The sequence below is a fragment of the Crotalus tigris genome, unplaced genomic scaffold (assembly GCF_016545835.1).
Source record: "Crotalus tigris isolate CLP2741 ecotype Arizona unplaced genomic scaffold, ASM1654583v1 scf7180000019161.1078591, whole genome shotgun sequence".
Classification (NCBI taxonomy): Eukaryota; Metazoa; Chordata; class Lepidosauria; order Squamata; family Viperidae; genus Crotalus; species Crotalus tigris.
This window is the reverse complement of record NW_024097408.1, coordinates 588,402-615,697: the sequence shown is the minus strand read 5'-3', so window position 1 is coordinate 615,697 and position 27,296 is coordinate 588,402. Positions and strand designations below refer to the sequence as shown.

Genomic DNA, 27,296 nt, shown 5'->3' with positions numbered 1-27,296 from the left:
TTCAACAAGCAATGACATTTCTCTGTGATCTTGTTTAGCAGAAATTCATCTAAGTATCACCAGTCATGAATGTTGGACTTAAAACACCAGAATCAGAAGGCTTATATGATATCCTTTCTTTGAAAAAGGGTAAAAAATAATTTTTGCTTAAACTGGAAGTTGCAGTGAAAAGTTTGGAAATATATCAGAAACACTGGCCAAAATCTCAGGCTGAGCAGTTTCAGTGCCTTGCACAGCATTTTGAACTCTCCCCACATTCCCCTTCTCTTTACCTATTTTCTCATTTCTCACTGTGGATAATCCAAGCAACAGGATAAGGCATTTTATTCCAGTCATTCAGTTAAGGAAACATTTGACATGGAGTCCTTCTCATTGAAGATCAGCAAGCAATACACAGGTTGTTAACTATTTAAACTGTGTTTGCACAGCACGTAAGGCTTATAATTGAGACCCATGCAAACATACCCTTAAATTCTAGCATTTAAATCTCACCATAAAGTCTTTGGATGATTTACTGGGCCATCCCAGGCCACAATTCTGAATCCATGCAATGTCCATCTTCTCCTGGTCCCAACTGTGTTCTACTTTCATTTTCCCAAATTATCAAGCATATTTGAAGCTAGCATCACAACTAGCTTCAACCTCCTCCAGAAGCCCAAGAGCTAGCCTTACAACTCTGTGCCACACATTCTAGAATTAACCTCCTCTATGTTCTGCTCCTTTGTGGTTTCTATGGATACAATTATACATAGCTATACCGAATCAAGTTGGGTCTTAAGTAGGAAGAGATTCGCTCATGCTCTGTGAATACTGGTCAGGACTACCATTGTGGGAGATTCATACAGCCAGATTCTCGATTGCATCCGGTAAGTAAAGCCTACCTACCTAAAAATAATCTTAAGTGCAAAAACTATTTACAGTTTTTACAGGCTTCCCCCACCCCCGACCCACCAGCAGCTCTTCAAGAAAATGTGGAAACAATTTGCCCCATGTTGGATAATGATATGGATGGCTAAGTTTTCTTCTACTGAAGATAACTGCAGGAAGTCCCTGTCCACTTACAAATAGTTATGGCTATCTTGGCTGCCTTTGCCATTTCTTAAAAGCTTTTTTGTTACACCTAGAAGGAAACAGAGCATCAAATGCTCAAATGAGGTCTTTGTATCACCCATCCTTCTACAGATTTAACAAGGCCTGAAAAGGGGGGGGGGGAAACCAGAGCTCCTGACAAGGCAATCAACTACTGTGCATGATCAAACATATTTCTCAATCATACTATCCTTCTGCCTTAAATTGAATGTTTACTGGACTTTTGTGAGGTTGCTTTGTAGTTTGAGGGGGCAAGCAGGTAGGTAGGTAGTCTGCACATCTGGACTGTGGATGTACATGGAATCATATTTCATATCTGCTCTGACATCCAGAAGGGGGAGTCTTGTAGAGGTCAGATCAGTTAGCCACAAGAGGCAAGGATTCATGAAGGTCATCAGAATAATCCCCAGCAACCACTAATCAAAAACAAGCTGACTGGACTAGATAAGATAGTGCAAACCCTATGACCAAAAGGAGACAGTCAGGCCCTAGCCTGTAAAATGGGTCCACCCCAATTTGGACTCATTACACTAGGTTTTGAGAGAGTAGGTTCCAAAGGGGTTCAGGACCATAACCCAAAGTGGACTTAAATAGGACAGTATTGGGAATATGTAAGGCTTAAGGCACCTATTTTGTTCACACACCCTAATTCTCTCCAAAAAAAAAAACAACCCCAACAACCCCAACTGTCTGGGCCTCTCTCACTCAGGGAACTGCAAGTAGGATACATATAGTCCACAGGCTGCACATTTTCCACCTTTGTCCTCTGTACACTCAAAACCAGGAAATCAGCAATGAGCATTCTCTTCAGCCATCTAATCAATGCCCAGCTCCAACCAACCAACCAACCATACATACATAAAAGACATGATGGGTAGAAAAGAAACTCAAGCTCAAGAATCATTATTTTCTTAGCCTGTAAGGAATGTTTCCATTTGTCTTTATACCATGTTCCATAGAAAGTAAAAGTTAGCTATCTTGTTAGAACAATGTGCAAATTGTTCTGTTCTGGGGACTGAAAGGGAAAAAAGGGGGAGTCCAGCTTCCGCATATGCTGTTATTAGCGTATGTGGCAGAGCAATAGCTGTTAGTAAGAAAAAGAATGTGCTTCCTGAATTATTCTGAAGCTGCCCTTGTCTTTGTCCATTGTGTTCATGGGGCTAGTTAGTTGTACCTTAATTGATTCCATCTTATTTGATTCTATCAAGGTAACATCAATCCTTATTCATTTCTCCAAGCCACACCATTTGCATCATCTGTTTTTTAGCACAGAAATCTCTCAGTGCTTTCAACCTGAGTCAGAAATAGTCAAAGAATATTTAAAGAAGAAAATGCTTTCTTCTTTAAATTCATGTTTGGGGAAGAAGTAAGACTTTAAATTTTTTCAGAGTGTTCTTACAGAGGATTTGATTATGGGGCTGTATATAATTTCCAATCCTGAAAACAGAACTTGAAACTACCTTAGTGCAGAAATATACCCTTTGGAATGAATAGAGATATTTTACAACTTACTGTAATCATTTAGGAAGGAAACTACCCTGGATTTAAAATGAGATTAATGCATTCCCTCCCACACAACCATAAAAATATTAGCAGCTCTTTCATTCTATAACCGAAAACTAGCCTTGCTTCCACAAATCAAAGAAAGCTCCATTATTTTCTTCCAATATTTATTTATCTTGCTGATTCCTTTATCGCCCCCCTCCCCCAGCACTGCCTCCATTGCCCCCTCCTTGCCCCCCTGCATCAGGAGCGCCAGACATCATAAGGAAAAGCACGATAGGAATAATGTACATCCACTGTAGGAGAGAAAGAAATATATACATGTTATATTAAATATAATATTTAAAACATATGGTTTCATTATGTGTTAATAACCCATCTCGTTCTTTTCCATCTTGGAAGTGATCATGGCTTCTCATAAGTCCCAATCTTCCCCCTTAACGGTACTTTTCCAAAGACTAGCTTGGTACCAGTTTCTATTTTTGCTCTCATCCCTCCCTGCATCCTGTCGCTGCCCCTCCTTCAAATCCCAAACACAAGAAACCCTTCACCAGATTTACAACTGAGTTTATCAGTGTGAGCCAGTGAGGAAGGAAAGTCTGTGTCTACTGTAAAGGAGAAAGGACCTGCCACCAAAAAGGGGTGTCTAAATTCCTATCCTATCAGGAAATAAAGATCCAGAGAGTAGCAAACTGAACATTAAGAAACATGCCCTGAAAGGCACCCTTGCTTACTTTGAATGTTCTCAGCCAATTACCACCAGAGGAGGTCGAGTCCAAGCTATCACAGAGCAAGTAATCGCTAAAGTAACTTCAAGAAAGCCAGCTATTGAGCAACACAGCTTTTGGGGATTATGGTTATTCTCAGAATGCACTGATCAAAAGAGTAAAAAAAAAAAAAAAAAAAGATAACTGCTACCCTCTGGACAAGTGAACACAAAGGTAGCACCCGGTGAGGCTTATATACACACACACTCTCCTCCCCAATATAAAAACTGGCTTCAAAAAAAAAGTAGCCTTTTTATTCTCCAAGGTGACATAAGGAGGTACTGAAAGAGTTCAAGCTAAATGGAGCCAAGCAAAGAGAGAAGTGAGTTGAGCTGGGTGCAGGATTACTTTTGCTCAGGGCCGTCCTCTGAACTTCTTGGGGAATGTTGCATAGATGGTCACTGGGAGAAGCACTGCTCCACCCAGAATTAAATGCCACTGCAGGGATTGGGGATAAGAAGTATCAGAGTAGGAAACAGTCACTTCTCAGCAACAGTTGCCTGGCTAGAGCCAGAAATAAGACAGCAGGCAGGCTGAGGAACTAAGAACATTGCGCTGCAAGGGTGGAAAAAAAGAACGGAACCTGCACTTTCTACCATCCCTCCCCCATTCCCCCAAATACAACACTTACATATTTGGCAAAGAAAGACTTCTGCTCCTGTGGATTTTTGGCTTTCTGAGCCTGCTCTTGTTCCAAGCGTTCAATAAATGCTGCTGTTTCAGGGCTGGCAGCAGAAAAAAAAAAAAAAGCTATTAGTAACCAAACTAGAAAGCATCCCTCAGTACTCATGAGGGCTGCAGAAGCACAGACAGGTATTAAAAAAGTAAATGGAATGCTTGGGGCCCAATGTATTTCAACAGTGTTTCCCATGTGAAAAAGCATTAACACCACACACCAGGGGTTCTGCTGTTTCATTAGAACTAATCAATGAAATAATACTCGGCTTCCAAAGTAAGATAAACTGAAATTCACTGGAATTCACTAGTTTTGGAATATGATTAAAACTCTGCTCCCTTTCTTGCCCTAACTGGATAAATGATTCTGCCCTCTCCTCTTCCTGCTCTCAAAATATCCACCTACTGTTCAAAAAAGATAGACTGGCAAATATCTCTGATGGTCAGTGCAATACTAAACCTGTATAGAAATAAACAAGTTTAACTGACTTCCACGAAACATGTTTTCCAATATGCGTATTTAAAATCAGAGACAGGTCTCTAGATTCAGCCTTCTCTGCAAATAAATTACCTAGAAATCCTTCTGTCCAGATGAGACCCCTGCCTTTTAGCCAATCTCCTTCACCCCATTTTGATGAAGAAATTTGGTTGCTTTCTTTATATTCCAATTGAGGAACCCTTCTGCTTCCAAAAAAATCTTCCATAAACTAACTTTAGATTCCTTATACAAGGTACCCAGGTTATCTGACCTTCTAGTTAGAAACCATTTTCTCCATCTCTTAAATTCTTCAAAGTGTATCTGGAATCAAATGCAGGAAACCAAGTCAAACTTCCTATGTCCCCAGTGAGCAATCATGAGCCTTTGGAAAATTCAATCAGATCATACCTTGTCCCAAATAAAAGCTATTTAGTAGTGTATCTCCCTTCCAAAATCTCTGGTGATTCCATTCATGATTAAAAGCCACAATACACCCATATTTTATACATTTGCCCAATCTCACTTTAAACTAGCTGTTGTTAATATGTCTTGTAGCAGTGAGTTCCACAGATCAGCAGAAGCCCTGCATTCTCATCTGATTAGTCAAAAAATACTAACACAGCTGCTGGTATGGGCTGCTGGAGCAGAATGGTGGTATTGAAGAGTTCCAGATCCACATCTTCCACTTCAACTCCGTGGCAAGAGCTAGGCACAGTGACAGCAGAGAGGCCAATTACGTTGCCAGTGATGTCAGTGTGCACTGTCAGCCTATCTGACAGATGAGACTCGACCAACGAGCACTGCAAGGAAAGGAAGATACATCAATACTGTCTCTCTGCCTGTCTTAGCATTTCCAATTTGGTTTACATAAGCCGGTGTGCGTGCTAGTGCAAAAGCTCGATCCTCTGAAGTAGCAAGGAGGTTACTGGGATGGAGGATGAATGCACTTCAGGGGTGACTCTCGAACATGGCCTTCCTACTTTCCACCTCAGCCTGTGGTTCAGTAACAGCACATGGCATCTCCAGCAAAAAGTATCCCAGACAGCAGCTTTTCAAGAAAATAGTTTAATCTCACAACCTTGAGATTTTGCAGGGCTGCTTTCCCTCTCAGAAGGCACCAGTGTTGGACCAGACAGATATTTCAAAATAAGAATATGAAGCTTATTTTTATATTTATATCTTGATATTCCTTTAAGCAAACCTGCATAATACTGGCTTCCTATAAATCAACACATAGTTTATCTTAGCTAGCAAAAAAAAAAAAAAAAAAAAACCAACCCCAATCTAGAAGAGAAATCTTTAGGGACTACTGGGGAAGAAGAAAAAAATCTCAGAAGGCAATGGCATACTAATCCTGCATTGTCGCCAAGTAAAGCTGCATGATTTTGCCAATGTATCCTCAGAAATTAAGCTAAATTCAATTGGGAGGGGGTTATTCTATTATCTCTTCTCTCAATAATCTCAGAACAGCCTCAGGATTAGGAAGATCTCCTGATTAGTACAAGATGTGACACAAGAGACTACTTAAGGCAGGAAAAAAATTCAACATCATGAACCTAAGACCATGTTGCTTCACTTACCCCTCAACAAACCAAGGAAGAAAAAGCAGTTTCCATCTTCCTACTTTTGGAGATGTCACATCTGGATATTTTTCTAAAGAGGCAAGATCGGCCCACAAGAGTGTGTAGGAGTCAGGTTTTTTTTAGCTGCCTTCATGCTAGTAATGTGCAAGTGTCTCAGTAAGATATTGCTATAACATGTTGCAAAGGTACTTTTAAGATAATATGGGTCCAGAATACTTAGAACAGCATATTTAGGGCTTGGCACTTCAGATGGAGCACTTTCTGTAGGCAGGTGTCCTATACAGTACAAGAATTCCAGAGCAGTGAAGACACTTACCGCTCTAACAAAAGTGGTGACATATTCCACAGCACTCTCTTCAATGCTCCCCAGAGGCTGTTGTGGGATTCTTAAGCGGTACAGTCCACCCAAAGAAGCTATCTCCTGAGTTTGTGAAAAAAGAGGATACAGTAACTTAAAGGAGAAACTCACTACCTCATCTTATTTGGAGATAAAAATTACATCTAATGATCTCAAAGTACATTGAGTATTTTTGTAGTGTTTATTTTTGCTTCCATTCTTTAGAGAACCAATTAATCTTAATTTTAAAAATTTCACAGGTTGCCAAAATTCTAGGCTTCAGAGACTAATTACGATAGAAAACATCCAAGCATTCACATTATCCTGAATGAGATGCATGGGTTAAATCTATTTTTTATATATATTTATTCTTTAAAAGCAGGGGAAACCTCTTACAAAACAAGATTTCTGGAATTGAAATTTTTTAAAACTATTTTTATACCTAGAACCCATAAAGTTTGTAAACTCCTAAGCTTACATCAGATTTTCCTAGTCAACAGCTTTTTCCCTATCTGCCTAAGGCCCCTTAGACTTCCATGCAGGAAAGCAATCAAACACAGGATCCCTACATTCCACTTTCTCTTCCAAAGTGCCCCTGTTCCAATTTGTTTTTCCCTAAAAAGCGAAGCAAAACTGCTCTCCTTGGCCTTTCCCACTCACCCTAAGTTTGTTGCGCTCTTCTTCAGTTAACTGCTTCTGGCTCAGTGAGAGACTAGGTTCAGGGCCCACATTCCACAGGAGCGTACCCCGTTTTTTGAAATGAATGCTGTCATCTTCAGGAGAAAGAAACACATGTGAGTCTGAGAGTCTTATTCTTACTCCTGTTAGATAAATGACCTTTAAGCACTTACAACATACAGGAGCGAGTGTGTCTCCAAAGTCCTCCCCTATTTTTAGACTGCTGTCAATGCAATTCTTTTCCTGTTTAGCCCATGCAGAATGTATTAATACAATAAGGACAGAAGTCAGCATCCCATGGGCCCCACCCTGCCCCAAAGATGGGTTTTTTTTTTGCTGCCTATCAATAATCACACACAAAGTTAAACTTCAACTTGAACTTGCACATGAATGTGTAGATTTTTAAGGGATTTATTTTGCATCTTAAAGCCATTCTAAGAAGGAAGACCCAGGATCTATTTTCCAAGTTTCACAGGATTTTAGCATCTGACTTAATCCTTCCCAATGTAGGCTAAAAATTACAACCTTCAGTTCAGGAGTAATTTGAAGGTAGTAAACCAGGCCTACGAGAGGAGCTTACTATTCAAAGACTCTCTACCTCTGCATATTTGCAATGGAAAATTCTGTTGTCCTAAGGTTCCCAACAGAACAATGTCTTAATGTATTTGTATGCACAAAGGTCCTATGTAAAGTGGAAACTAACCTGACTATGAAATGGGCCTAATTAATGCTGCTTAATCTAGACAAATTGTCCAATTCAAGTTTGCCATGCTCAGTGTATACACTCACCCAATTCAAATGAATGCTCCAGCTGCAGATTCAATCCACAAGTTTCAGAATCTCGGGCTTCACTAGACTGAAAGCAACAGTAGATCATGAATGTTGCAAAGTTCCTATACAATAAGGAAAAAAACTATTTGATCCCCGGCTGATTTTGTATGTTTGCCCATTGACAAAGAAATGATCAGTCTATAATTGTAATGGTTTATTTTAACAGTGAGAGAATAACAAAAAAATCCAGAAAAATGCATTTCAAAAAAGTTATAAATTGATTTGCATTTTAATGAGTGAAATAAGTATTTGACTCCTTTGCAAAACATGATTTAGTACTTGGTGGCAAAACCCTCATTGGCAATCATAGAGGTCAGACATTTCTTGTAGTTGGCTACCAGGCCAACACACAACTCAGCAAGGATTTTGTCCCACTCCTCTTTGCAGATCCTCTCCAAGTCATTAAGGTTTTGAGGCTGACGTTTAACCTTCAGCTCCCTCCACAGATTTCCTATGGGATTACGGTCTGGAGACTGGCTAGGCCACTCCAGGAAATTAATGTGTTTCTTCTTGAGCCACTTCTTTGTTGCCTTGGCCGTCTGTTTTGGGTCTTTGTCATGCTGAAATACCCATCCATGACCCATTTTCAATGCCCTGGCTGAGGGAAGGAGCTTCTCATACAAGATTTGATGGTACATGGCCTGTCTATCATCCCTTTGATGCATGAAATTGTCCTGTCTCCTTAGCAGAAAAACACCCCCAAAGCATAATGTTTCCACCTCCATGTTTGACAGTGGGGACGGTATTCTTGGGGTCACAGGCAGCATTCCTCCTCCTACTACTACATGGTGAGTTGAGTTGATGCCAAAGAGCTCGATTTTGGTCTCATCTGACTACAACACTTTCACTCAGTTCTCCTCTGAATCATTCAGATGGTCACTGGCAAACTTCAGATGGGCCTGTACATGTGCTTTCTTGAGCAGGGGGACCTTGCGGGTGCTGTAGGATTTCTGTCCTTCATGGCGTAGTGTGTTACCAATTGTTTTCTTGGTGACTATGGTCCCAGCTGCCTTGAGATCATTGACAAGATCCTCCTGTGTAGTTCTGGGCTGATTCCTCACCGTTCTCATGATCATTGAAACTCCATGAGGTGAGATCTTGCATGGAGATTGACCGTTATTTTGTGTTTCTTCCATTTGCAAATAATCGCACCCAACTGTCGACACCTTCTCACCAACTGTTTGTAGCTCATTCCAGCCTTGTGTAGGTCTACAATCTTATCCCTGACATCCTTGGAAAGTTCTTTGGTCTTGGCCATGGTGGAGAGTTTGGAATCTGATTGATTCTGTGGACAGGTATCTTTTATACAGGTAACAAGCTGAGATTACGAGCATTCCCTTTAAGAGAGTGCTCCTAATCTCAGACACCTGGGAGCCAGAAATCTTACTGATTGATAGGGGATGAAATATTTATTTCACTCATTAAAATGCAAATCAATTTATAACTTTTTTGAATGTGTTTTTCTGGATTTTTTTTGTTGTTATTCTATCTCTCACTGTTAAAATGAACCTGTCATTACAATTATAGACTGATCATTTCCTTATCAGTGGGAAAATGTACAAAATCAGCAGGGGATCAAATACTTTTTCCCCTCACTAATTTGTTTCAAGCTTCACAGTGCCCCAAATTCTGTCTTATGTGTACCAATGTTGCATGCCACATAATTGCAAAACTTTTCTGTCCATAATTTAAAACAATATTTTGAATGATTGTATTGGCCCACCTGTGAAAAGAGACCACAGATTTACAGCATCTAAATGTGACCGACAAAACTATGATGCATTCCAGTCTATGATATTTTATGGAACAAGCTTTCATATTAAAACCCATATAATAAGATAACTTAGATGGGCAAAATTAGAAATAACTCAAATTCACCACATGTTCTTTTGACTGAATTTTTACATAAAATATCTTCCAGTATTTTGGGAAGCTCCTGTTATCCAAACCTGTGAGACTGTTGCAAGAAGATAAGGAAATAATGCATTTGTAAGAGAGACATAGTTTTTCAAGCAGTTAAGGAAGTTTCCAGTTCATCTGGTGAATTAACTGACAAATTCTCCTGCTGAAATCCTGGAGAGTTGTTTCAGATTAGTGAATATAACTCTGAGTTAGATATTATGTGCCATCAAGTTCTTTTTTATTCCTAGCAACCACATAGATATTTTCTAAAATGGATCTCCAACTCCCAGTCCTTACCTATCCATGGCCAATTAGGAACCGGGCCACACAACTGGAGGTGAGTAGTAGGTGAGTGAACAAAACCAAAACTATTTCCCTTGCCCTCCGGCCCGTGGAAAAATTGTCTTCCATGAAACTGGTCTCTGGTGCCAAAAAAGGTTGGGGACCACTGCTCTGTGATGCTCTATCCCTAGCCTAGTCTTTCAGATCTGCTGAGCTGGATATACTGTATCAGCAATAATTTAGAATAAATTAGGCAGCTATCCACCAACCTTTAAATCCCAGTGAGGCTTAATGATTAAAATGTTTTGAGAAAGACCATAGGGACTCAAGATTCAATCCATTCATAGTTATGACTTGGGGCTAGTCATTCTCTCTCAGTTCAACCTGGCCTCACAGGATGGTTGTTGTAGGGATAAAATGAAGGAGATCCCCATGTAATCCATGTTGAGCTCCCAAAAAACAGCCATTTTACATACAATTAATAAGCATATTCAATATTTTATGACAAGATGGCACTTAGGTCCAAATGTCTTTCATTAACTCTTACACAATTGCTAAGCTGCTTCCTTCCCTAAATCAAAATACAATATACTTGATGCACTGTGATTTAGTCCTAAAGTTATTATTCAGCTTATGAATGTTAATGACAGAGATCATGAAGCTGCATCTCTTATTAAAAGAAAATACAGCCACAAAGAACGATTCATGAAGAACATATATACATTTTTCACCTCTCATAACTCCAGACCCCAATCCATTTAATGAAGTTGCACGTTAGGAGATTCAAGACAGGCATCACTTAGTACATAGTTAAACTATGGGACTTACTGCCACAAGATGCAAAGCGATCCACCAGCTGAAATAGTGCTGGTGAAGGGAAAAACTATCTGCAACATTAATTGTGGCTAAATGAAGCATCCAGACTCAGAAGCAGCACTACAATGAAGATTTTTTTTATTTTTATTTTTTTTTACAATTCCTTAGGCATCTATGAAAACACCCCTCTGCACTACTTTGGCGTTTGGTCCAGTCTAGCTCAGCTTACGTCCTGGATATTAAGGAGCTTGTCTTTCGACAAGCAAAATCAGCTCCGCACTCAGCCATATTATAGTGAGGCTTACCTTGACAACTGCCTCTCCCGGACAGGCTGCAGAGGCCCTGACAAAAACTTGCGGCGGGGGGGAAAGAAGGAGGGAGAGGACAGACAGGAGACAGACGCAGAGCGGTCGTTCAGCAGCCGCCATAGCTCCCTCCACGAATCACGTGATCTAACAAACAGGCAGTGCAACCGCAAAGCACTCTGGGACCGAAGTACAGCTTTCAAGGGCCGAAAGAAAGCTAATCATCGGCGTCTTGCGGCTTATCGCCTCTCTTAAGTATTCAGTTTCCTCTCGCGCCGCACGTGGCGGTGGCTTGTCTTGCAACTGCAAGAGCTGAGAGGAAATGGGTGCCGATGACATAGGGAGCCGACTCGAGTGATGGGGAAGAAATTGTACACTCTTCGGAAAATCGGTCCCATCGAGCTCAGTGAGACATGGTTCCAAATGAATTTGCTTGCTTCTCATCCTTTAAACTCTTGCACAACGGTTGGCCATTGTTTCCTCTATTTTTGATGGCGATGAAAGGATGAAATAACCTGCAGTTTTCTAGACATAAATCAAAAAAAGGGAAGATTATCTTGGATTTGTATGACCTATCATCCTTAACATAATAGATGCCACAACTGTTGCAAAAAGAAGTGGAATATATTGGATGCCCCCAAGTAGAGCATCAGTTGTATCAAAAGATGGGGATGGAGCGAACTATCTCTCCTTTTCTATCCTCACTTTTCTCTAGCTATACTAGGGTCTCCTGCTATGCTCCCTTACTTAGTAAATAGAATAATCATTAAAATAAATATTGTACTGTTTGCAATACTGTGTGTTTGCGAGAAAAAACAACAGTTCCCTATCCAACTTTTATTCACAAGCAATGGTGGCAGCTGCTCTTTGGTTTAATATATCATCCCAAAACTCTTGAGTCTGGTTATGCTAAAATATTGTAGATTGGTTGAAAGTCTCCATTTTCAGTTTAGCAAGAATCCAAAGTTTTAACTTGATATAAGAAATATTCTGGTTGTGATTATTTATGATTCTGCTTTTCCAAGATTTGCAATTCATGCAATCAATTAAGGATGTTTTTTTCTGTTCCCTTTTTGCAAGAGGAGAACTCACAAAAAATCAACACTTGTAGGGAATTGCTTCATTTAATTTTTTTTTTTGCTTTGTTTTACCTTCATTGCTTCCCAAATATGATTGAAAAGGAGGTTTATTTTGTTAAGTCAAATACAATTTTTCTTCCCCTAGTAAATGGAATTAATTACTTAATTGAAAGGCTGCTAAGTATTCAATCTTTTTCCCTAGGCTCTGCATTCAGGTTATTGTATTGACAAAACTGCATTGTAACATGAGGTTGAGGTAAATTTAAGAAACAAGTCAAAATTATCCTGTTGTGACCTACCTCAAATCAAGCTATGGCTAAATTCAAACAACAACCTAAGATAAAATTAGGGGCCCTTGGTGCTTTCGGAGCTTGGTTGTTCTCTTTCTTTACCTAGAGCCCTGGTGACACAGTAGTTAGAATGCAGTATTCCAGGCTAATTCTGCCAACTGCCAGCACTTTGGCAGTTTGAGTCTCACTGGCTCAAGGTTGATCCAGCCTTCCATCCTTCTGAGGTTGGTAAAATGAGGACCCAGATTGTTGGGGGCAATATGCTGACTCTGTAAACAATTTAGAGAGAGCTGTAAAGCACCGTGAAGCGGTATATAAGTCTAAGTGGTATTGCTAGTCTTGTAGATTAGGTAAAAGTAGTGGGGTTTGTGCTCAATTGGTATTCTGTCAGTGTTGGCGGAAGTAATCTTGGACGTTCTTTGGTTGGTCCTTTTATTGTTAGCTTATTTGGCAATTCCTTGATTGGGGTATTGTTTACTTCTTGATTGTTAGTCTGATGTTGATATTAATCTATGCTTATCAGGTAGTTGATTGCTGGTGGAGAGATATTTTGATCTTTTTGTTCCCTTTGTGGCTTGTTGATTGTCTCTTTTGCACAATATGTAGATGTTATTTATATCTATGTGTCTATTGGTGGCCAATTTGTCAGCATTTGTCTAGTGTTTTTGGACTTGGCTTGGTCTAGGATGCTCCACAGTTTCCCAGTTGAAACCATGGTTAAATCTGTCTATATGTTGTGAAATTAAAGAGTTTTCATCATGTCTCTAACTTCTAGTTGGTATTCATGGATATGTGCTGCTAATCTTCTGCCTGTTGTCCTATGTAGTGGCTATTGCAGTCTTCACATTGTATGATGTAGATGACTCCTGTTTTTATTTCTGGGGCTGCTTAGTCTTTTGGTTTACCTAGGATGTTTTGGGAGGGCTTTAGTTGATTTGTGTGCTTTGCTGATTCCATAGTTCTTGTAATAGTCTGTTGGTGGTTTCTGAGATGTTTTTGTTGTATGGCAATGTTATCCTTTTTGTGGCTTATGTTGATTGTGCTATATTGGGTTCAGTGGTCAGGCACTTTCTGATGCATAACAAGTGAACACTAAACAGTCCAATCAAAGAATCTCCAAGACCACTTCCACCAAGCCACTAGAATATAATTTGAGAGCAAACTCCAATTCTTACTAACACTGATGATGCAACCTAGTTTGGTTATTTTCCTGCAGCCCATTTCATTACCCAATCTCAGAGAGCACTAAGGATTCCTCATTTCAACTTTGAGCTACAAAGATGCTCTCCTTTTTTTGGTAAGTGTTGCGTCCTTCGCGAAATGGCAATGACACGAGAAGCAGTTGTAGTTCTCAGGAACTTCTTTATTTCTGTTCTTTATTTCTGTTCAGCATACTGGTTACAAGACGCCGACAACGCCCAAATCTCCCAGCCTCTTTTATAGGCCATTCCCGGGCCAATCTGCAACATTTGGCGTGCCAGCACCCGCGCATGCACGCACGTGCTGGCGACAGCCAGTCTGGTCCCGGGCAGCTTGCACCTGCCCAGGACCGTTGCAATGCCCCAAGCCTGCTTCCACAGGCTCAGGACATAACACCCTGCCCCCCCGGCTAAGACTATGATCATACAATAATAACATACAACCTAATGCGAGCGTGGTGCCCATATTACCTAGTGCCAGTTATTTCCTCTGCTTCTATCATTCCCAGTGTTGTATTTTCCTATGTGTACAGGAATGTTCTCTGTTAACTCTGTTTTGCCAGTAGAGTTACAAAATCTTCTAAATACTTAGGAGATCTTCTGGCTCTCTGTGACCTCCTGACTTCTGGGTACCTGCCAAGTACCCCTTGACTGAGGGGTGATGCATACCTGTCCCCCCTGTTACACCCTGGTGAATCCCAAGGACTGTGCTCCAATGCCTGGCCTCCTTGCTTGCCCACCGGGCTCGTCAGGCCAGGGCTTCTTTCTCTGTTTGACCTGGTTGTCCTGCCTAGCTGCAGGCTCTCTGGCCCTCTTAAGTGACTGTCACTATTGGGCGATTCTGTAGAACCTCCCAGGTCCGTCCAAGACCCGTCAGGAGGTTGTCTTTCCCCTTGTTCCCGTTCTGTCCCTGGGCTTGTGGGGTTTTCAGTGCTGTCCCAAAACTCAGTTGTCCCCTGAGTGAAGTCATTGTAGTCGGGATTTGGTTCCTCGACCACCTCCCTGTGTGCTTGCCCCCTTCTAGGGACAGGGGTAGTGTCGGGCCAACTAGAGGGAATGTGTGCCAGCTCTCTTGCAGGGTGTGATTTGTTTGGACACTCCCGGATATCCTCCCTGACTGGAGTACTGAGTGATGCGGGTGAGTAGTGATTATGCCCCCGGGGTGACTTCCTGGCTGGAGTAGGCACTGGTGCCTGAGTTCTAGTTGGGCTCCGTGAATTCCTGTTTGGAGCACTCGGGGAACTTTGGAATGGGCTGTCTGTAGCCTCCTCGTTAATGATGGGCAGCAGCCCGTACTAAAGGGTCCCCCTCCCCCCCTGGAAAAGACCCAGGAGTCTCAGTGGGAAGGTCCCGTCTAGTGCGGAGCTGGTCGATGTGTCGACGCAGGACACGACCGTTGTCCAGAGACACCTCGTAAGACAGAGGACCTGTGACTCTGGATACAGTGGCGGGGACCCATAAATGGCCAGGCCCATAGTTATGAGTCCTAACCGAGGCACCCACAAGCAGTTGTCTAGGTGCCTCGGGGCGTGTGAGTGTGGAAGGAAGTCTGTCCGGATGCAACCGGTCAAGCTTGGTGATCAGTTTGTGCCCCCAACGAAGTTCAGCTGGGCTCCTCCCGGTAGAAGTGGACGGTGTGGTGCGATAAGAAAGGAGGAAGTCAGCCAACCTGTGATGCCAGTCTCCATAGGTAATTTTCTTCAAGGCGTCCTTGGTGATGCGAACCATGCGTTCAGCCATACCGTTGGTGGACGGGTGGAAAGGCGCAGAGGTGGCATGACGAATCATGTTGGCCTGTAAGAAAGCTTGGAATTCGGAAGAAGTGAATTGAGGGCCATTGTCAGACACGAGGACGTCTGGAAGCCCGTGTGCAGCAAAAATCCCCCTCAGTACTTGAATAGTCTTTGCAGTGGTGGTGGAAGAGACAGGTACAACCTCAAGCCATTTTGAATGGCTATCAACTAGGACCAAGAAGAATTGACCCTGAAAAGGCCCAGCGTAGTCAATGTGCACCCTAGACCATGGAGACTGTGTTTCCTCCCATTTATGTACAGGAGCTTGGGGCATTTCAGGGCACGAGCGTTGACAAAGGTGGCATGCATGCACCTTAGCTTCAATGTCTCTATCTAACCCAGGCCACCACAAATGGCTGTGCGCAAGCGCCTTCATGCGTACAATGCCAGGATGACCCTCGTGGAGGGAACCTAAGACCCTAGTCCTCATTGAGGTAGGAATGACAACTCTGCTTCCCCAAAGCAGACAACCCTGGAAGGTGGACAATTCGTTCCTTTTGGACCAGAAACTCTGAAACTCAGTGCCAGGACAGCTCTCTGGCCATCCAGATAAAACCCAAGAAAGGACACGTGAAAGTGTGAGATCTGTGGCTGATTCAGCGGCCACATCCCTGGCATCTAAAGGACACTCAGGCAAGGCCTGAATGGAGAGGATATTGATAGTTGGTGCAGGGTCAGCTTCTATTACCGGCAGGGGTAATCTTCTGAGGCCATCAGCATGGCGCATTTCCTTCCCAGGTTTGTGAAGTAAGGAGAAATCATAGGCAGACAGAAAGATAGACCATCTCAGCATTCTGGGGGAGATGATCTGGGGAGTTTGTTTATGTGTGGTAAACAGTCCCAACAAAGGCTTATGGTCAGTGAAGACCGTGAAATGCCTGCCATATAAAAAATCATGGAATTTTTTGATTCCAGCAACAACAGCTAAAGCCTCCCTGTCTATTTGAGCATAATTTCGCTCAGCAGAAGACAAGGTTCTGGAGTAATATGCAACAGGAACCTGAGTTCCGTCTGATCTGAGGTGGCTTAGTACGGCTCCCACCCCATAAGGAGAAGCATCACAAGCGATGCACACAAGAAGGGATTCATTGAAATGTGCAAGCACACTGTTAGAAGTGAGTAAGGCCTTGACCTCATTGAAACTTGCTTCGTGTTTTTGTGACCACTGCCACACTGCCTGTTTGTCCAGAAGCCTGTGAAGAGGCTCGGCTACACTAGCCTTGTTTGGGAGGAAGGAGTTATAGAAATTCAGAAGGCCCAGAAAAGCCTGTAGTTCGGCCTTGGACTTTGGCCTAGGGGCATTCATAATGGCTTCCAGTTTGGATTCAGCAGGGTGAATACCGGTAGCATCGATTTTGAATCCCAGAAAATCTGTAGAAGGCACCCCAATTTTACATTTGTCCTTCTTAAGTTTGAGGCCCGTTTTCCTGAACCTCAGCAGAACAGCCCTTAATCTCTCAGCTAAGTTGTGTGTAGAGTCCCCTGCAATTAAGACATCCTCAAAATAGGGGCAAACCCCTGGTATACCCCGTAGTGTGTTTTCCATTATGCTTTGGAAAATTCCAGGAGCGACATTTACTCCAAATTGTAACCTGTTTACCTTGAATGCCCCCCTATGGGTCACAATGGTCTGAGCTACAGCAGCAGCAGCATCAACAGGCAGCTGTTGATACGCCTGAGCTAGGTCAAGCTTTGCAAAAACGCGCCCCCCCCTTGAGGGAGGCCAGGATATGACTGACCACAGGGACAGGATAGGCATGTTGCTGCAATGCCTTATTTAGAGTGCATTTGTAATCTGCACAGATGCGAATGTCCCCATTTGCCTTAAGAGGCGTGACAATGGGGGTCTCCCAAGGACAGGTTCTAAGACTCCTTGCTGAATCAATTTGTCTAATTCAGTGTCAGTTTTACCCTTTAAAGCAAAAGGAACCCTTCTTGCTTTGATTCTAATAGGGGTGACAGTGGGGTCTAACTTCAGTGACACAGGGGGTCCTTTGTACGTGCCCAGCTGGGGGCTGAAAACATCTGCAAATTCTTTGCAGACTTCTTGTAGGTCAAGTGTTTGCAAACTATTGAGCCCTGTGACATGTATTCCCAAGGCCTCAAACCAATCGAGTCCTATGAGACTCGTTCATTCCCCCCCTATTATTACTACATCTAGTGGACCTTCAAAATCCTTATACTGTACGTTAAGGGTGGCCTCCCCCTTAACACACACTCTGGAGTTTTGAAAGTCCGTTAACACAATGTCGGAAGGCCTCAGCTTGGCCTGAAATCCGCTGCCAGAACAAATCTTCCTAAACGTGTACATGGAAATGATCGAGAGTGCAGACCCCGTATCCAGTTCCATAGCCAATGGAACCCCTTGTAGCTTCACTTTAAGTGACAGCTTTTTCTTGATGGGCTTATGTATGTCTGTCTTGTAAATGCTTCTTCGCGAAGTGCAGAACCCCACCCTGTTTTGGCTGGGAACCCTGGTACCTTTCAGGCGCAATTCTTCCTGAGGTTGTACCTTCTGATGGCCCAGACACACAGCTGCAATGTGTCCCTGCTTTCCGCATGCTCTACAGATAGTGGAGCGGAATCTACAGTCGGTCCTCTTGTGGCGACCTCCACAACCGAGGCACTTGGGGAGAGCTGAAGAGCTTCCTTTCTGTTTCCCTTCTTTCGTGGGGTAGAGACGATCTACTTCATCGTCAGGATCCTCCTCTGGGTTCCTTTGGGCTCCTTCCTGGTGCACGGACGCAGCCTCTGGAGTGCTTCTGATCGGCCGCATGTTCTTGATGGCGCTGCCCGCTGCCTCTTCTGCAGTAACCTCTCTCAAGGCATCTTGGAATGATAAGTCTTCTTTAGCAAAAAGTCTCTGCTGTAATTCTCTCTGCCTCAGTCCGCATACAGATCTGTCTCTCAGCCGTTCTTCTAGATCCTTGAACTCGCAGTGTTTAGCGGCTTTTCTCAGCGCAGCAATGTATTCTTTGGCTGATTCTCTGGGTCGCTGATCCCTCTGTTCGAAGGTGTGGCGCCAAGCGATGACGGACAGCTTGGGCTGGAAGTGTTCCTTGAGTAGTTTTTTGAGATCTATGTAGTTAACAGATTCTAGAGGTATGGGTGCTGCTATGTTTTCAGCAATTTCGAATGCGTCTTGACGGCAAACGCACAGCAGGGTGGCGGCGTTCAAACTATCTTCTCTTACTTGGTTGACTTTAAGATAGTTTTCCACCCTGGCTACGTAAGACTCCCATCTTTCCGGATGCGAGACGTCGAATTCTGAAAGTCTTCCTACTTTTGCCATTTTTGTAGAAAAGAAAGGGTCTATCAGCCAGCCTACCCCCGATGCTCGCTGGATTGGCGGCTAGCTGCCGAGTCAACGCCATTCCTACCGCTCAGGACTCTCTCGGGTAAGCTTACACCTGTCTTCGGTCGATGTAAGGCAATCCCATCCTCGTCGCCAGTGTTGCATCCTTCGCGAAATGGCAATGACACGAGAAGCAGTTGTAGTTCTCAGGAACTTCTTTATTTCTGTTCTTTATTTCTGTTCATCATACTGGTTACAAGACGCCGACAACGCCCAAATCTCCCGGCCTCTTTTATAGGCCATTCCTGGGCCAATCTGCAACATTTGGCGCGCCAGCACCCGCGCATGCGCGCACGTGCTGGCAACAGCCAGTCTGGTCCCGGGCAGCTTGCACCTGCCCAGGACTGTTGCAATGCCTCGAGCCTGCTTCCACAGGCTCAGGACATAACAGTAGGATATAACCAATAAAACACAATTTAAGTTACCACAATGTATAAATCTAGTCTCTTCATCTATTTAGGCTTTAGATGAACAACTTGTTGCCCTCAACCTAATTTAAAAATCATTATGTAAGAGATGACTTCAGGTCTCTTGTAAGTTCTATCTCTAAGCCAGTGGTTCTCAACCTTTTTAATGCCGTGACCCCCCAACCGGTCATAAGTCAAGGACTACCCAACTGGTTGTAAGTCGAGGACTTTCCCTGCCCGGGAGCGCTGCGCATGCATGGTGCCGCCCCCTGCGCCGGCCGGGGCATAGCTGGCAAGGGGCAGCGACGGCGCAGGGCGACCACTGGCTGGGCGACCAGCTGGCCCAGCCCAAGGGAGGTAAGGCACCCGCCGGGCCCCACGCGTGCCAGCAACCCTCCCTGCGCCCGCCGGCCTCCCATCTCCCACCCCTGGCCCTCTTTTACTTACATTTTTAGTAGTTGCTCAGCAGGGAGGGGTGGAAGCTTCCAGACAGCTCGCCTTCGCTGCAGACAACTTGCAGCACCGTTTGCAGACTGGGACTTTTGGCGGACTCAGCAGGGCAGAGACAGCCTGGACAATTCCTATTGGCTTTTGAAAGCCAATAGAATTAGACTCTATTCAAGAGAATCTATTCTATTGGCTTTCAAAAGCCAATAGAATAAGAGGGAGTAGCACAGCTAAAGAAAACGGGAAAAAAAATGGCGGACAGCCTTGTTTGGCGACCCCCATGAAATGGTGGTTCGACCCCAAATGGGGTCGCGATCCACAGGTTGAGAACCGCTGCTCTAAACTATTAAAGAGGAAAAAGAATGAGAATGAAGAAATAGGAAATGTCTGGAAAGTAACGTGTGCCTACTCATTGCTTGCTTTAGCCCCCTCACCATCAGCCCTCCAACAGATGATCCACAAGCGAGTGTGGCATTCATACAAAACAGTTGTCTGTCGCAATTGAGTCCAAACTTTTCAAGACTGGCTGACAATTGTTCTCTCCAACAATTGGAGAGAGCCCAACAATTGTTGTCAGATCTAACTTTTAAACAGAAGATGATAGGGATTGCACTGAGGAATTTCTAAATGCACACATGCTTTTCTCAGGACCAGCTCTTTTTTTTAAGGGAAGTGAGATAGCTACCTTAGGTGGTGAATATTGGGAGACACAGGGACCAGAAATGAGGGGCTAGAGAACCAACCCATACATTTTAGAAGGTCTTTGCTGTTGTCCTTGGGTGGAATGAAAAATACAGCCCTATTGCCAGTATTGAAGTACAGGAGCCTTCAATTTACGACTGTTACCACAGACTTACTTGGCAGATACTTACGACCAAATTTTGGTGATTTCCCCCCTCCCCCCTCCTCTCCCCACAGACCTCACTTTGAGCATTTAGGCAACAGGGCTGCATTTAGAGCATTTACTTCCAGTTTTCAGCAAAGCCAACCCACAGCAAATCATATGTTTGCTTAATAACCATGGCAAAAAGGAGTCTTAAAATTGGGTCAGTCACATGACTGGCCAACATAATGATTGTCATGAATTACAGCTGTGATGGGCAGGCTCCATTACAGTCATAACTTAAGGAATAACTGTAAATTTCATTTGCTAACTGTTATTATACATGAAAAAGGTAATCATCTTGTTCTTCACTTCAAACAACAAAATATCTTAGGCTTTCCTAGCCGCTCTCCTTTTCATTTATTTAGAATAGAAATTTGCAATCCTTTTAGATATTTCCCTTAAATTTTCTCTTCATGTTCTCCCCACAGAGTCTTCATCACAGTAGCCTGGATCTTTTTGTGTCCTCCAGATATCCAAGCTTTGAAATGGGAGACCTGCGGAGGTGCCTGGACAGCGGGGAATATGGCACTCTGAAAGATTGTCATCTGTATGAAAGCAATTTTTTACAGGTGAAGCAGAATGGGAAAGAAATTAGAAAAATATCCCCTGGTATTTACTTCTGAAAATATGAACCCCAAGGCTTCCTCCGATGCTCTTATGAAATGAAAAAGGGCAAGTGTAGTCTTTTCTGTGAATACTGGAATCCTTGAGATTGTTTACTTGGTAACTGCTACATACTTTTTTTCAACACCATGTGCAGATTACCTTGATTTACATCCATTCAACCCTTCAAGTTATATACAGTACTGAAAAAAGTGACTTACAACTATTCCTCACACTTACAACCATGGCAGCATTTCCATGGATATATGATCAGAATTTTAGCACTTGGTAACCGGCATGTATGTACAACAGTTGCAGCGTCCTGGGATCATGTGATCTGCCATTTGTGATCTTTCCAGCCAGCTTCTGACAAGCAAAACCAATGGGAGAAACTGTATTTGTTTAACAACGATGACTTGCTTAACGACTATGGCAAAAGTCATAACATCAGGCACAATTTATTTAACAACCATCTTGTTTAACAACGGAAATTGGGATTGTAACACGCGGCTTATATATTTTTTTCCCCACAGGCGCGTTAGAAATGTACATATCTGTAATGTTATTTTATTGTTATAACTGTTATTTTCCTTTCTATACTGTCCATAAAATTCTTTGAGAAACTTAAGAATGGAATGGATAAATAAATTATTTCCACCCAGTCAACTTAGCCCCCTAGCAGGCTTGTATTAACTGAGGCATAAGATTGTGAAACTCCACCAAAAAGCAGCAAGTTCTAACTCCTTGAATCAGACAAGGTTCCATGAAAAAATCAATTTGTTAGGCTTATATTGCGATATATAAAGCTAAAACAGTGTTCTTGACTGGTAAGATGTATCTAATTTGCTTGGGGGAGGAGTGTTATTACATTTTTAGGTGCATGGTATTGTGTGCTGCCTGCATCTCGTGGATGGGGCTTTGCTTGTTTGTGCGGACTGGTTGCTGATATGCCGCGGCCTGATACCAGTCCACGGACCGGGATTTGGGGACCCCTGTGTTAGAGAAAGCTATATTTTCTTACCCATCTAGATAAAAGTTAGGAATCCTTACACCTAGTTTCTACTGACTAATATTTTTTTGAATTAAAGAAGCAAATCAAATGCCTTAAGTCAAACTGGAATCTGATATAGCATATAGAATTATATTTAATAAGCAAAGCCATTTTTGTATGCCATTAATATGTTTCCAGGAATCAAATGTACTTAAGATATCTAATTAAGAAAAAATCAATAAAGCGTAAGAATAAAGTCATTTAAACATGTTATACTTCAATTATGTCCCAAGCTTTATTTAGAAATTTGATTTTACTGAAATACATGTGAACAGCTCAGTAGTATCTTAGTGACTATGTGGGATAATGGGCATTGCAGTTCAACAGAGGTGCGGGGCACCAGGTTGTAGGAAATTCAGCATTAGTCTACATTGTTTCCTGCTGTCCCTAAAATGTCTCTCCTCTGTGCAATGAGAATTGTGATTTTTCTCCTAAGTCAGCCTTATATAACCTGATCTGCTGCAGGCAGTCTTTGAACTTTCATCAACATAAGATAGTTATGAAGGGAGTTTTGGCATATATCTGTCTTCTCTTCATCCTTCTGTTTCTTTGACTATTTGGAATGGATTTTTCCCCTGACAGAATTTATATCAGGAATCTCAAATCATTTCAATGGACTGTTCTTTAGCCCAAGGCTCGTAGCATTGAAGCCCTATTGTATTTTGAATCTCTAGTAAGATTGGAAAAAAAAATACCTCATTAAATATAAATTTATTAAATGAAAAAACTATACTTCAAAAAGAGATACTTTTACCTTATTTTACCTTTATCACTTATTTGGCAGCATTTTTCATTAACTATTATACCATTGTTTGTTTTGGTGATGGTTGTTCAATAATGGCTTATAACCTTTATGCTAATTACCTATAACTTACTAGAATTTATCACCTCAGAAGAGAGAAGTATGCCTGAACATTATTTCTATTCTGCAAAGAATAAAATATTATTCAGGTGTATTTTTTTAAGCTTCACCTACACAGTGAGATTGTCATCCCTTTCATCAAATGGGATGGAAGGAGTAATTTAGGTACCAGGAAGGGGAAAGACTGAGACTCCATCTGAGGGCAACTCCTGGGTGATCAGCAAGGAGAGCTTTGAGGTGAATGCAACACTTTTTTTTTTTGCCTCAGATCCTCATAGCAGAGTGGCTGCAATGGTCTCACCAAGAGTACAGCCTTATTCTGTCACATAAATACATATCCTTCCCAGCTATGTTTCCAAGGCATCCTCACCACTATGTTTCCTATCTCTGTTTTCCTTTCTTGAAGTGCCCCATCTAATGACTGCTGCAGACTCAAAACAGGTCCTTAGAGAAACACTGGCCTTTCCTTCACTTTATTGGCTGGGGTAGGCACAGGCTACCAGCAGGGAGTTCAAAGATAATGGCCAGTAAGCAAGTAGAGATCCCTGCAACCATCCTATCACAATTCTTTGCCACCAATGACAGACTGACAAGCCTTGGCCTGAACCATAACAAGATTAGGAATACAGCTGTCTCTCAGCTGGAGGCAAAGCCAAAGTCATGTTTTCTTAAGCAGGAAGAATCTATAGCACCTGGCAAAGAATATCTATTGCCTTAATATTCTCTCCTGCTATACCTATCAATAAGATGTGATGGACAGCTGCATGTAGACTGTAGGAGATACATTTGAGATTCCTAGTCTACATCAGAAATTCTGAAACTATAAGAAGTATACAGAAATTGAGAAGAAGCCAATTTGTTCTATTGGTTAAATGTGGGGTCAGGATGTCCAGGGAGTTCATTGAATGATTTGAGGCCAAGTTTTTTCAGTGTTACAGAGTTGTTACTGTATGGATGTAGTCTTTTTTACACCGTCTAAGGTCTTGTAAAAAGGTGGGATAATAATGTAACTGATTAATGTACTTAGCCTAATCAGAATAAATGCTAAACCTGATCCAAAGCAAAATCTGACAAAATATACCAGTTTAAGCAAACTTTGTTGACTAAACAAGCATATCCTTTGCACTGGATAGACAAAGCTGCCACTGATTTTTAGAACCAAAATGATTTTTCTGCATCTATCACCAATTTACAAGTGGTCGGTGAAGAAAAATAACTGAGAATTTCTATTCAATAAAGACATTGAGCCAAACTTGATTTCAGTTGAATTCATGGATAGTCTTGACAACAATATATAATACAATGGTTGCCATTGCCTTAGATCAGTGGTGGTGAACCTATGGCACGGGTGCCAGAGGTGGCACTCGGAGCCCTCTCTATGGGCACATGCACCGTCTCCCCAGCCCCGTTTCCTCCCACGGCCCCTTCCTCACCAGCAGCTCCCCGGAGGAGAGTTGCCCCTGGGTGCGGCTCACACAAAGCAGCGGAGCCAAGGACATGATAGCTGGACAGCGGGGACAAGACACCACCCTTGTGCCCCGTTGCGTACAGATGATGCTGCGGGGCATGGGCAGAGGGCATGACCGCCATGGCGCTGCTAGGCTGCCTGGGTGATCTGTGGCGGGCGGTGGAGGTGGGTAGTCCAGTGGGCAGGGCTGAGCGGGGATGGGGGTGGGGGGGCAGGTTTTGGGCATTCGGTCTCTAAACGGTTTGCCATCACTGCCTTAGATGACCGTGTCATAAATCCTCAGTAGATGAATTGAGTTCATTCCTAAAATTACCATTGCTTGATTTCATTGCTTGAGCTTCAGCCCTCCAGATATTGCTCATTTATAACTTGAAACATCTGTATTCAGTGTAGCCAATGAAAAGGAACACTGAGAATTATAGTTCTGCAATATCTCGAAGAGCACAATATCTCTATCCCTGACTTAATTTTTATTTAACAGTCTTAAAAACTTGGCAAATTTTCAGTGACTTGGATAAAGAGATGCCCTTTTTCTAATTCTGTCTTGTTTTGTACAGATTTCTGGCCTGTTGTTAATTGAGCTTATTGTTTATTAATGTATGTATCCCAGTTGGGCTTGTACAAGCCATAGACTAGTTATCAATCTTTTGACTCTCTGTTTTAGTTTAATAGTTTTTATATGAAGACCATTTCAAAGCTTTCTCTTGTAATAGTCAGCGTAAAAGTGCAATGAAGCCCTCAAAATAAATGTTTCCCTTCCAGGTAACCAAGGCAGGAGATATTGCCAGCAGAGTCACCATGGGCATTGCTGCCAGCAGCTCATTCCTAGAGATGCCTGATCTTATGCTGCTGGCACGACCAGTTCCCTGCCTAACAGAACGGTGTGAATGTCAGTGCCCTGAAGCACTGCCTTTCCCGGATGAGGAGCTGCAGCTGTTTGCGTGAGTGCCTTTCACCACACCACCATCTTACAGGGATGTACCCCCAAAGCTTTGTCTCTGGTTCATCTCGAAAAATGCATCCATATGCTAAATTTTAGTGTGATAGAAGGGGGAAAATTATTAAATGTATGGAGAGCCCTTATATTACCTCAGTTTAGTTTTTAAACAATAGTTACATTAAATTATGTTTTGCCTTGGTCATCCTCTACTTCCTCTGCTATCTCTACACAACATTTTGGAGATCAGCCCTGAGCACATCACTCAGAGGCTGAATAGAAACCTAAGTCTAGAAAGATCTGTGTGCCTCTGGTTTTAAGCAGGAGTGTTGGGGAGGGGGATGATTCAAAAAGTGCAAGATGGCAGCTTTGATTAGGCTGTTGCAGTCAGCATCTTGATTTTTTTTTTGACCCTCCCATGGACAGCTCTGACTTTAAGTTCCAAAAGTGCTTTTTCAAGAAGCAATAGGACTTTCTTGTTTTCTTTGAAGATGTTTCGCTTCTCATCCAAGAAGCTTCTTCAGCTCTGACTGGATGGTAGGGAATTTATAAATCCAGTCAGAGCTGAAGAAGCTTCTTGGATGAGAAGCGAAATGTCATCAAAGAAAAACTAAGTCCAGTTGCTTCTTGAAAAATCACTTGGATGACTGAGAATCTCCATAGACACCCTGGCTTCAAAGTTCTCTCTCCAGTTTCTTCCTATCCATATATATCTTCCCTTTCCTCCTTCCCCAGGCTTCTGCCCTTGAAATTCGTCCGTCTCTATGTCCATGATGAGTCACGGTTCCAGCTCAAGGTCCGCCTGGCCAATGGCCGCACCTTTTATCTGCAACTTCTAACACACCCCCTCAAGCAGGATAAGGTCTTTGGGCACTGGATACGGCTGTTATACCGCTTGCGCTTTTACCACAGTGATGCTCCCCTTACTTATGAAAAGGAGAATGTACTGCATCACCATAGAAATACCTTTATTTAGGTGAGCCTCAGCTCCTTTGTCCACTCCCTGCCCCACTATAGGATCCCCATTCCTCCAGTTGCCCAGGTCTCCACAAAGGGGCCTGATTCTTGGGATTCGATAGGGATTCAGATCCTGATGCTCAGAACTGGAGAAACAGTGAAAGCCTTATTGGAAAAGTAATGAGCACCCAAGGCCTGCTGGGAAAGGCAGTTGGTGAAGCAGGTTCTGAAACTAGTAGGCAATTGAGTTATGCTAAAAAGATGCTAAGAACATTTGGGGTCATTTTGATATTGCAGATGACTGGGTTTTTGGGGTCAGCTTCCTCTGTGCCTTTGCCTCTCTGTCCCTATCTGTTTCTCTCTTTTTTTTGCAGGAGGAGGAAAAGGAAATTTCTCCTGGTGAAAAAGGAGACGACGCTCAGGGGAACCAAGGATTTCTTTATCTCTCTCTCTCTCTCTCTCACACACACACACACACACACACACACACACAGAGGGAGGGAGACACACACACACACACACACACATACCCAGACACATACACACACACACACATTAATACAAAGTAACGTTCTCTTTCCAGCGCCGACTCACCAGTGTTGGATACCATCCTCCCCATATGGAGCTACTGCAAATTCCCCCACCCACTTACCCCATCAATAAATGAGTGAACAAAACTGCTTTCTACATAGCGGATAATTGTAAGACATCTGCTC

The 27,296-nt window shown here is 42.7% G+C and overlaps 2 protein-coding genes across 7 annotated transcripts; one reads left to right on the top strand and one right to left on the bottom strand.

The window, feature by feature from the left end:
• Positions 1 to 94: 94 nt before the first annotated feature.
• On the top strand, positions 95 to 27,264 carry FAM71E1 (family with sequence similarity 71 member E1). Of its 6 annotated transcripts, none has more exons than XM_039360189.1 (6): positions 95 to 866; positions 10,092 to 10,180; positions 21,131 to 21,271; positions 25,449 to 25,627; positions 26,359 to 26,599; positions 26,955 to 27,264. In XM_039360189.1, exons 2-5 carry the CDS (start codon positions 10,115 to 10,117, stop codon positions 26,597 to 26,599), a joined length of 627 nt encoding a protein of 208 aa, XP_039216123.1. In that variant the 5' UTR covers positions 95 to 866; positions 10,092 to 10,114; the 3' UTR covers positions 26,955 to 27,264. The 6 variants fall into 6 exon arrangements, with proteins under 6 accessions (XP_039216123.1, XP_039216124.1, XP_039216126.1 ...); XM_039360192.1 differs by lacking the exons at positions 95 to 866; positions 10,092 to 10,180 and adding exons at positions 11,414 to 11,652; positions 13,832 to 13,912; XM_039360190.1 differs by lacking the exon at positions 95 to 866 and having other exon boundaries at positions 9,437 to 10,180.
• Positions 2,766 to 11,405, bottom strand: EMC10 (ER membrane protein complex subunit 10). Its single transcript, XM_039360188.1, has 7 exons — positions 11,247 to 11,405; positions 7,900 to 7,966; positions 7,093 to 7,205; positions 6,412 to 6,516; positions 5,131 to 5,312; positions 3,991 to 4,084; positions 2,766 to 2,888 (listed from the first exon to the last, which is right to left on the bottom strand). Exons 1-7 carry the CDS (start codon positions 11,367 to 11,369, stop codon positions 2,781 to 2,783), a joined length of 792 nt encoding a protein of 263 aa, XP_039216122.1. The 5' UTR covers positions 11,370 to 11,405; the 3' UTR covers positions 2,766 to 2,780.
• Positions 27,265 to 27,296: the final 32 nt, after the last annotated feature.